The sequence below is a fragment of the Oncorhynchus mykiss genome, chromosome 2 (genome assembly GCF_057628025.1).
Source record: "Oncorhynchus mykiss isolate SJ-2025 chromosome 2, ASM5762802v1, whole genome shotgun sequence".
NCBI classification, from domain to species: Eukaryota; Metazoa; Chordata; class Actinopteri; order Salmoniformes; family Salmonidae; genus Oncorhynchus; species Oncorhynchus mykiss.
Window position 1 is genome coordinate 8,158,270 of NC_143023.1, and position 11,731 is coordinate 8,170,000.

General features: G+C 42.5%; 1 protein-coding gene across 4 annotated transcripts in view; it reads right to left on the bottom strand.

Annotated features, from left to right (window-relative positions):
• Window positions 1–11,731, bottom strand: part of LOC110515064 (oxysterol-binding protein-related protein 3) — a 129,201-nt gene that overhangs the window by 24,770 nt on the left and 92,700 nt on the right. Inside the window, exon 12 of one of the 4 annotated variants that reach the window (XM_090187215.1) lies at window positions 3,666–3,776. The exons of 2 other annotated variants lie outside the window; for them this stretch is intronic. In XM_090187215.1, coding sequence (XP_090043341.1) covers window positions 3,666–3,776 — 111 coding nt within the window. Of the gene's footprint in view, window positions 1–3,349; window positions 3,777–11,731 lie in introns of those variants that run through there. One more of the 4 variants, XM_090187209.1, reaches the window with a different exon arrangement.

Here is an 11,731-nt window from a genome sequence, read left to right on the forward strand (position 1 = left end):
TTAGGTTTAGGCTCAGATTAATTCAGCTAGGTTTAGGCTCAGATTAATTCAGCTAGGTTTAGGCTCAGATTAATTCAGCTAGGTTTAGGCTCAGATTAATTCAGCTAGGTTTAGGCTCAGATTAATTCAGCTAGGTTTAGGCTCAGATTAATTCAGCTAGGTTTAGGCTCAGATTAATTCAGCTAGGTTTAGGCTCAGATTAATTCAGTTAGGTTTAGGCTCAGATTAATTCAGCTAGGTTTAGGCTCAGATTAATTCAGCTAGGTTTAGGCTCAGATTAATTCAGCTAGGTTTAGGCTCAGATTAATTCAGTTAGGTTTAGGCTCAGATTAATTCAACTAGGTTTACGCTCAGATTAATTCAGCTAGGTTTAGGCTCAGATGAATTCAGCTAGGTTTAGGCTCAGATTAATTCAGCTAGGTTTAGGCTCAGATTAATTCAGCTAGGTTTAACCTCAGATTAATTCAGCTAGGTTCAGGCTCAGATTAATTCAGCTAGGTTTAGGCTCAGATTAATTCAGCTAGGTTTAGGCTCAGATGAATTCAGCTAGGTTTAGGCTCAGATTAATTCAGCTAGGTTTAGGCTTAGATTAATTCAGCTAGGTTTAGGCTCAGATTAATTCAGTTAGGTTTAGGCTCAGATTAATTCAGCTAGGTTTAGGCTCAGATTAATTCAGCTAGGTTTAGGCTCAGATTAATTCAGCTAGGTTTAGGCTCAGATTAATTCAGTTAGGTTTAGGCTCAGATTAATTCAGCTAGGTTTAGGCTCAGATTAATTCAGCTAGGTTTAGGCTCAGATTAATTCAGCTAGGTTTAGGCTCAGATTAATTCAGTTAGGTTTAGGCTCAGATTAATTCAGCTAGGTTTAGGCTCAGATTAATTCAGCTAGGTTTAGGCTCAGATGAATTCAGATAGGTTTAGGCTCAGATTAATTCTGCTAGGTTTAGGCTCAGATTAATTCAGCTAGGTTTAGGCTCTGATTAATTCAGCTAGGTTTAGGCTCAGATGAATTCAGATAGGTTTAGGCTCAGATTAATTCTGCTAGGTTTAGGCTCAGATTAATTCTGCTAGGTTTAGGCTCAGATTAATTCAGCTAGGTTTAGGCTCAGATTAATTCAGTTAGGTTTAGGCTCAGATTAATTCAGCTAGGTTTAGGCTCAGATTAATTCAGTTAGGTTTAGGCTCAGATTAATTCAGCTAGGTTTAGGCTCAGATTAATTGGAACTCATTCTCCTGTTGTTAGAACTTTCAAAAGGAAAAAACATTACTGTCTGAAACAATAAACCATGATTAAACATGGACATTTCCAAAGAATAGCGTGACTGTGTGAATTGAACACTCATACAGGTTGTGTCTCAAATGTACCTTATTCCTGTTATAGGGCAGTACTGTTGACCAGGGCCCAGAGGGGGACCCAGACAGTACTGTTGACCAGGGACCAGAGTGGGACCTAGACAGTACTGTTGACCAGGACCCAGAGGGGGACCCAGACAGTACTGTTGACCAGGGACCAGAGTGGGACCTAGACAGTACTGTTGACCAGGGCCCAGAGGGGGACCCAGACAGTACTGTTGACCAGGGCCCAGAGGGGGACCCAGACAGTACTGTTGACCAGGGCCCAGAGGGGGACCCAGACAGTACTGTTGACCAGGGCCCAGAGGGGGACCCAGACAGTACTGTTGACCAGGGACCAGAGGGGGACCCAGATAGTACTGTTGACCAGGGACCCGAGGGGGACCCAGATAGTACTGTTGACCAGGGACCAGAGGGGGACCCAGACAGTACTGTTGACCAGGGCCCAGAGGGGGACCCAGACAGTACTGTTGACCAGGGACCAGAGGGTGACCCAGACAGTACTGTTGACCAGGGCCCAGAGGGGGACCCAGATAGTACTGTTGACCAGGGCCCAGAGGGGGACCCAGACAGTACTGTTGACCAGGGACCAGAGGGCAACCCAGACAGTACTGTTGACCAGGGCCCAGAGGGGGACCCAGACAGTACTGTTGACCAGGGACCAGAGGGTGACCCAGACAGTACTGTTGACCAGGGCCCAGAGGGGGACCCAGACAGTACTGTTGACCAGGGACCAGAGGGCAACCCAGACAGTACTGTTGACCAGGGCCCAGAGGGGGACCCAGACAGTACTGTTGACCAGGGACCAGAGGGGGACCCAGACAGTACTGTTGACCAGGGCCCAGAGGGGGACCCAGACAGTACTGTTAACCAGGGCCCAGAGGGGGACCCAGACAGTACTGTTGACCAGGGCCCAGAGGGGGACCCAGACAGTACTGTTGACCAGGACCCAGAGGGGGACCCAGACAGTACTGTTGACCAGGGACCAGAGGGGGAACCAGACAGTACTGTTGACCAGGACCCAGAGGGGGACCCAGACAGTACTGTTGACCAGGGCCCAGAGGGGGACCCAAACAGTACTGTTGACCAGGGCCCAGAGGGGGACCCAGACAGTACTGTTGACCAGGACCCAGATGGGGACCCAGACAGTACTGTTGACCAGGACCCAGAGGGGGACCCAGACAGTGCATTAGGCCTACTTGTTGATTCCCTCATGCCTCTGTTGACCAATTAATGATGAGGAAACAGGGAAGACTTCCTCTGAGGAAACTCCTCTGACAATAACAGAATCACTAACTGTGTGTGTGTGTGTGTGTTTGTTTTGTATGTGTGCATGTGTGGGTGTGTGTGTGTGGGCATGTGTGTGTGTATGTGTGTGTGTGTTTGTTTTGTATGTGTGCATGTGTGGGTGTGTGTGTGTGGGCATGTGTGTGTGTGTGTGTGTTTGTTTTGTATGTGTGCATGTGCGTGTGTGTGTGTGTGTGTGGGCATGTGTGTGTGTGTGGGCATGTGAGTGTGTGTGTGTGTGGGCATGTGAGTGTGTGTGTGTACTGGAAGCATCCAGGGATGTGATCAACAGGATCAGGCTGTACCCTATCATCAGATCTGATTAAATAAACACAACAGTGAGCTCCAGAGGGTACTCTGAATCCGTTTGTGTGTGTGTGTGTGTGTGTGTGTGTGTGTGTGTGTGTGTGTGTGTGTGTGTGTGTGTGTGTGTGTGTGTGTGTGTGTGTGCGCGCGAGTGTGAGCTCTTAAGGATAACAACTGACTCTGAACAGAAGGAGAGGTGTTTACAACTAACAATCCCTTCAGTCTAATCAGTTGTTGTCTCAACACTCAGCTTGGTAAGTAGGAGTTGGAGCTGTCAACACTAAGCATCCATATTGTAGCAGTTAGGAGTAGAAAACACTGCTGAACCTGTTACTCTGTAACAACTAAGGAGATGTTGTGATGATAACCACTCATCATCACAGAGGGGCTGAACATGCAGTGAGTGGGACAACACCTGTTGTATTGGGACTAAGGCCAGCAGATGATAATGTGTCAGATGTTTTTATAATCATACAGCCTGTTCTCACTGGATAACAATGATGATGATCACGGTTGGAAAAGTCTGTTAAGTTCCCAGGTTATCCCAGAAATCACGGTTTAGATTCCTAGAATTAGGAGGGAACATGCATAAAATCCAGAATCCTCTGGAATCCAGAATCCACTGACACGTTAGCGGAATTTTGTAAACCTGATGATGCTGATGTGGGAGGGAGGGAGGGTGTGTCATCATGCACGTCATCATGCACGTCCCACACCCACCTGTAGGGGACCAGAGAGGTTTATGAGCCCAGTGGAGGGTTCTGGGACGCAGCTGGACTCAGCGTGAATGTTGCTCAGCCGCTCTCTCAGTTCAGAGTTCTGGGCTATAGCCTGGATGGAACAACAAACAACCAGTGTTCTGTTTCAGCACACAGCCACACACAGAATGCTGGGACGTATTCATTAGTGCACACCGTAGCAAAACCTTTTGCAGCAGAAAAATGAAAAACGAGTGTTTCTTATTGGACACATCCTCCGTGTTGCAGTCTGTTATCTTCTGTTTGGTGCAAAGTTAATATGACCCTGGGACACCAAAACACCACTTATCTCTACTGATTGGTATGATTCATACTTTTTTCCCCACTAAATCAAACATTTTCTATCAAACATTTTCCACAATACTTCTGTTTCTACCAATTCAAAAATCGAAATGTTTGAAATGTGATTCTGCACAAATACAGCCAACCACTTATAGATTGTGTCAATGGATTGATCATGTACTGAAAACAGGTGCTGTATGAACACACAGCTGTGGGGAAGAGGTGATGAGGTGCCTAGAAATGTCTCCCCAATAAGCTCTGAGAAGACCCAAACAAGATGAGACCTGCCTCATCAGTAGTAGGAGTGGTTAAGAACAGAGGTGTCTTTCAAGAGTGACTTAGAGAGGCAGGACATCGAACAAAATACAATGTCACTTCCTTCCAGACACTGATATGCCATTAGGCCTGGAGGTTATGGATGAAGCCCGTCATGAATAAATGAAATAACCGTCATCACCGTTATAAAAAATAAATGGAACGAACAGCTGACTGAAGACGGGATGACCAGGCACTATTGTGGTTGAGTCCGTCTCTGTGATAACTTGATGTTCCTTGCTGAAACAAGCAAAGTTCTTCGGTTGCCAAGACAACACCTCCCTCCCTGCAGCAATAGAAATAGAATGAATAGAATGGGCTTGGAACCTCTAACCCTCTAAGCCCCGCCCCCATTGTTTACTGTTGCAACCTAGGACAACATTTTCCCGGCAAGACCAATTCCCCATTCAATCACTGGTGAAATCCCCTCACAACGATCTCAACCTGTGTTTCTAATACACAATGAAATGAAACATACACTAACCTTTGCTAATCAGGAAACTCTTGGGTTTGTTGTGGTGGACTGTCACTACGATTGCTTCACGGAAACGCGGTACGATTATTTTTGCAGTGTAGCTAGCCACTGAATGTAGGAAAGTCAAATGTTCAGGCTGCTGCACAGTCACTATGGAAACTAGTCTAGAGTGCATGGTTGACTTGTGTTTAGTAACATTTTAAAACTCTCTCCATGGTTAAAGATAGTGAGAAATATATGTAATTGTTATAAAAATCTGTGAGTGTGCTTCATACAGTATACTACGGCTATGACTGGTTGTCATCTAACGTCAGGTAGATGTAGGACACCAAAGTTCCTAGAGGTTTGTCTGTTAGAAGACGCTGCAATGTCGCCGCTGCCTATTGTCCCAGTTCCATTCATTTCAATTCAATATCAATGTGAGGGATTCATTTGCACAAGCTATTTGATTACAGTAGAACAAGCTAATCAATTTGTGTCTTGAGTGAGACAGCTTGGTAAATATTGGCACGTGAGCAGTTTATAAGGCACTGATTTAGCAAAATTACAAGTCATCTGAATACAAGTGTAACACGTGTGTGTCGGGAGTAACTTTTATGTATTGATCTTCAAAATATCATGACTTATTTCAGCAAACTGATTATCCAAGAAAGAAGAGGAATAGACGGCCAGTATGTTGCATAAACCTTAGTCAACTATTACCAGAAAATATATACAATCACCACCATCATCATATACTATCACCACTTTTGGAGCTAACTAGTGCGCTCAAATCGTATCCTGATGTTGACAGAAGATAGGAGATGTATTCATGACATTGCTGACTTAGCTAGCTAACATACACTATCGTTCAAATGTTTGGGGTCACTTAAAAATGTCCTTGATTTTGAAAGAAAAGCAAATTTTTTGTCCATTAAAATAACATCAAATAGATCAGAAATACAGTGTAGACATTGTTAATGTTGTAAATGTCTATTGTAGCTGGATGGTTTATTGAATATCTACATAGGCGTACAGAGGCCCATTATTATTTATTTTTATTTTTTATTTCACCAGATAGGCCAGTTGAGAACAAGTTCTCATTTACAACTGCGACCTGTCCAAGATAAAGCAAAGCAGTGCGACAAAAACAAAACACAGAGTTACACATTGGATAGACAAACGTACAGTCAATAACACAATAGAAAAATCTATATACCGTGTGTGCCAATGTAGTTTAGGGAGGTAAGGTAATAAATAGGCCATAAATAGGCCATAGTGGCGAAATAATTACAATTTAGCATTAACACTGGAGTGATAGATCTGCAAATGATGATGTGCAAGTAGAGATACTGGGGTGTAAAATAGCAACAAAAAAAAATAATAACAATATGGGGATGAGGTAGTTGGGTGGGCTATTTACAGATGGGCTGTGTACAGGTGCAGTGATCGGTAAGCTGCTCTGACAGCTGATGCTTATAGTTAGTGAGGGAGATATAAGTCTCCAGATTTAGCTTTTGTCAAGTTTGAGAAACAGACGCCTCACAAGTCCTCAACTGGCAGCTTCATTAAATAGTACCCACAAAACACCAGTCTCAACGTCAACAGTGAAGAGGCGACTCTGGGATGCTGGCCTTCTAGGCAGAGTTCCTCTGTCCATTGTCTGTGTTCTTTTGCCCATCTTAATCTTTTATTTTTTATTGGCCAGTCTGAGATATGGCTTCTTCTTTGCAACTCTCCCTAGAAGGCCAGCATCCCGGAGTCGCCTCTTCACTGTTGACGTTGAGACTGGTGTTTTGCGGGTACTATTTAATGAAGCTGCCAGTTGAGGACTTGTTTCTCAAACTAGACACTCTAATGTACTTGTCCTCTTGCTCAGTTGTGCACCAGGGCCTACCACTCCTCTTTCTATTCTGGTTAGAGCCAGTTTGCGCTGTTCTGTGAAGGAAGTGGTACACAGCGTTGTACGAGATCTTCAGTTTCTTGGCAATTTCTCGCATTGAAAAGCCTTCACCCACAAATGCCTTCATCCAGCTGGGTGCTGGAAAAATCTGCCGTTTCCAGCTACAATAGTAATTTACAATATTAACAATGTCTACACTGTATTTATGATCTATTTTATTTTATTTTAATGGACAAAAAAATAGCTTTTCTTTAAAAAATAAGGACATTTCTAAGTGGCCCCAAACTTCTGAACATTAGTATACATCTAGAGAAAACAAGTTGTATCAATTGGCTAGCTAGCTACCGTCAGAGTAAGTTGGTTTAGGCCTAGCTTTCAGAGTCATTTTTAGTAAGCATAGAGCGTGGGAAGGAAGTGCTGACAGGAAGGCCCTAATCTCACACACACCCATGAAGAAGTTTCACTTAAACTCACAAACGGAGCACAGAGGAGGTTGAACATTGAGAGAAATAATGGACGTTGAATATCCCCAGGTCAGACTCCTCCCAAAAGGAGGAGAGGTAACCAGATTGATAGGGGGCTCGGATCATTATGAGATAATGCTCATATCATTTGGTATTGGAACCCACACCCTCTTCGGGGGTTAGGGGCAACTTGCGTCACGGCTCGCAGGAGCCTGTGTTTTAAGAAAGGGTAAGGAAAAATGTGTGGTTAGTGGTTGACTGAAAAAGGCCCCTTTAAGACTGAAAAATCCCCTTTAAGGGTTAAGAGCGGAATTGCAGATGCAAGATCTTGTAGGGGGACAAAAAAAACACTAATGTAAAATATACTGTGTCAGTAAAATGTATATAGTATGTATAAGCTGTAAGTAGAAGCCTAAATGTTGTTGTACATTAGTTTACTCCAATTAGGGGAGGGGTGGTAGGGTTAGGGAACTGGTACTGTATGTACTTATTTAAAAACATACAGTACCAGTCTAAAGTTTGTACACTCATTCCAGGGTTGTTCTTTATTTGTACTATTTTCCACATTGTAGAATAATAGTGAAGACATTACAACTATGAAATATCACATATGGAATCATGTAGTAACCAAAATACTGTTAAACAAATCAAAATATATTTTATATTTCAGATTCTTCAAACTAGCCACTCTTGAATGTCCAAACTTTTGAGTGGTACAATATATATTTTGCAGAGGCATCAGAAAACCCACAAGGCTTTTTTTTAGCCGATGAGTAGTGACCAGAGGAGCGTTGCTATGGCCACAGATGCAAGTGTTAACCATAAATACAGTGGGGCAAAAAAGTATTTAGTCAGCCACCAACTGTGCAAGTTCTCCCACTTAAAAAGATGAGAGAGGCCTGTAATTTTCATCATAGGTACAGTTCAACTATGACAGACACAATGAGAAAAACAAATCCAGAAAATCACATTGTAGGATTTTTAATGAATTTATTTGCAAATTATGGTGGAAAATAAGTATTTGGTCACCTACAAACAAGCAAGATTTCTGGCTCTCACAGACATGTAACTTCTTCTTTAAGAGGCTCCTCTGTCCTCCACTCGTTACCTGTATTAATGGCACCTGTTTGAACTTGTTATCAGTATAAAAGACACCTGTCCACAACCTCAAACAGTCACACTCAAAACTCCACTATGGCCAAGACCAAAGAGCTGTCAAAGGACACCAGAAACAACATTGTAGACCTGCACCAGGCTGGGAAGACTGAATCTGCAATAGGTAAGCAGCTTGGTTTGAAGAAATCAACTGTGGGAGCAATTATTAGGAAATGGAAGACATACAAGACCACTGATGATCTCACCCCGTGGGTCAAAATGATCACAAGAACGGTGAGCAAAAATCCCAGAATCACACGGGGGGACCAAGTGAATGACCTGCAGAGAGCTGGGACCAAAGTAACAAAGCCTACCATCAGTAACACCCTACGCCGCCAGGGACTCAAATCCTGCAGTGCCAGACGTGTCCCCCTGCTTAAGCCAGTACATGTCCAGACCCGTCTGAAGTTTACTAGAGAGCATTTGGATGATCCAGAAGAAGATTGGGAGAATGTCATATGGTCAGATGAAACCAAAATATAACTTTTTGGTAAAAACTCAACTCGTCGTGTTTGGAAGACAAAGAATGCTGAGTTGCATCCAAAGAACACCATACCTACTGTGAAGCATGGGGGTGGAAACATCATGCTTTGGGGATGTTTTTCTGCAAAGGGACTAGGAAGACTGATCCATGTAATGGAAAGAATGAATGGGGCCATGTATCTTGAGATTTTGAGTGAAAACCTCCTTCCATCAGCAAGGGCATTGAAGATGAAACGTGGCTGGGTCTTTCAGCATGACAATGATCCCAAACACACCGCCCGGGCAACGAAGGAGTGGCTTCGTAAGAAGCATTTCAAGGTCCTGGAGTGGCCTAGCCAGTCTCCAGATCTCAACCCCATAGAAAATATTTGGAGGGAGTTGAAAGTCCGTGTTGCCCAGCAACAGCCCCAAAACATCACTGCTCTAGAAGAGATCTGCATGGAGGAATGGGCCAAAATACCAGCAACAGTGTGTGAAAAAAGTATTTAGTCAGCCACCAATTGTGCAAGTTCTCCCACTTAAAAAGATGAGAAAGGCATGTAATTTTCATCATAGGTACACTTCAACTATGACAGACAAAATGAGAAAAAAAATCCAGAAAATCACATTGTAGGATTTTTTATGAATTTATTTAGCAAATTATTCACCCACTTAAAAAAATATTTTTAAGTGGGAGAACTTGCACAATTGGTGGCTGACTAAATACTTTTTTGCCCCACTGTACAAGGTTGACTAGATGAGAACTTGCATAAGGCTTATATTTTAGAACATCGGATGTTGATTATTTTGGAGGCTGCCATCACGAAAAAGGGAAGTTAACTTAAAAGGATACTTCTGGATTTTGGTAATGAAGCCGTTTATCTACTTCCCCAGAGTCAGATGAACTCTTGGATCCCTTTTTAATGTCTCTGTGTGCAGTTTAAAGGAAGTTGCAACGGTACAAAACCAAAGATATTGATCCGTTTCAAGCAATCAATCTTATGTCATCGTGATGACTGTAAACTTTTATACTAACATCACCAATCTGAGGTAAAAAGGATGTGTAATTCCACTCAATTTTATGGGGTGAAAATGCCAGCTTGTGTAAGGTAGTAACACAAACTGTCCCCATTAGGGAAATATACAATCATTTTACATGGCAAAATTATTCAACATGTCAATTTCAGATGATAATATATGTTGCCCACTCAAAAACTATTGCAACAATGACATCTATTTCTCACTCATTTAACCATTTAGAGTTTAAAACTACTCTGAAACACAGTTGAAGCTCTAGACTAGAGACTCCATAGAGTCTGTGTAGCAGCCTGAACGTGTGGTGGCCCTTCTAATATTTTCTAGTTGAAGCTCTAGACTAGAGACTCCATAGATTCTGTGTAGCAGCCTGAACGTGTGGTGGCCCTTCTAATATTTTCTAATGCCCGTTGAGTTGAATCCTGCTTTTACTTCCTACTCGTACGTCCTGCGTACCCATAGGGGTTCACCTGCAATGGCTGCCAGTCCACCCATTATGCCATCGCTGACTTGACTGGGGAACCCCGTTCTATTCATTCTATATCTATAGCAGGCAGGAGCGGAGGAGAGGAGAACATGCCCCAACCAAACACAGCTGCAGGCTTATGGACACGTTTGTAGTGCAGAGCATTGTGCAAAGGGAAAAATATATAATCTTGCAGTTTGTTGTAATGTTAACTTTTAAAAAAAACTTTTTGAACCAGGTTCTCTCATTGAGGTCAGAAGACCTCTTTCACAAGGGAAACAACAGCAAAAGAAAACCCCATCACAGTCACACAACTATAGTGTTTTCTTACTTCCTGGTAGTCCTCTGAGTCTCAGTATAAATAACTCTAGTGTTTTCTTACTTCCTGGTAGTTCTCTGAGTCTCAGTATAAATAACTCTAGTGTTTTCTTACTTCCTGGTAGTTCTCTGAGTCCCAGTATAAATAACTCTAGTGTTTTCTTACTTCCTGGTAGTCCTCTGAGTCTCAGTATAAATAACTCTAGTGTTTTCTTACTTCCTGGTAGTTCTCTGAGTCCCAGTATAAATAACTCTAGTGTTTTCTTACTACCTGGTAGTCCTCTGAGTCTCAGTATAAATAACTCTAGTGTTTTCTTACTACCTGGTAGTCCTCTGAGTCCCAGTATAAATAACTCTAGTGTTTTCTTACTACCTGGTAGTTCTCTGAGTCTCAGTATAAATAACTCTAGTGTTTTCTTACTTCCTGGTAGTCCTCTGAGTCTCAGTATAAATAACTGTAGTGTTTTCTTACTTCCTGGTAGTCCTCTGAGTCTCAGTATAAATAACTTTAGTGTTTTCTTACTTCCTGGTAGTTCTCTGAGTCTCAGTATAAATAACTCTAGTGTTTTCTTACTTCCTGGTAGTTCTCTGAGTCCCAGTATAAATAACTCTAGTGTTTTCTTACTACCTGGTAGTTCTCTGAGTCTCAGTATAAATAACTCTAGTGTTTTCTTACTTCCTGGTAGTCCTCTGAGTCCCAGTATAAATAACTCTAGTGTTTTCTTACTTCCTGGTAGTTCTTTGAGTCTCAGTATAAATAACTCTAGTGTTTTCTTACTACCTGGTAGTTCTTTGAGTCTCAGTATAAATAACTCTAGTGTTTTCTTACTTCCTGGTAGTCCTCAGAGTCTCAGTATAAATAACTCTAGTGTTTTCTTACTACCTGGTAGTTCTCTGAGTCTCAGTATAAATAACTCTAGTGTTTTCTTACTTCCTGGTAGTTCTCTGAGTCCCAGTATAAATAACTCTAGTGTTTTCTTACTTCCTGGTAGTTCTCTGAATCCCAGTATAAATAACTCAGAGGTTGAAACATATGAAACACAATCATGTTAAAACCCACAATATAAACTCTAGCTGGGGAAGGAAGGAGGTAAGGAAGGAAGGAAGGACAGAGGGAGGAAAGGATGGAAAGAGGGAGGGAAGGAGGGAAGGCTATAAAAGAGGGGGGGAAGGA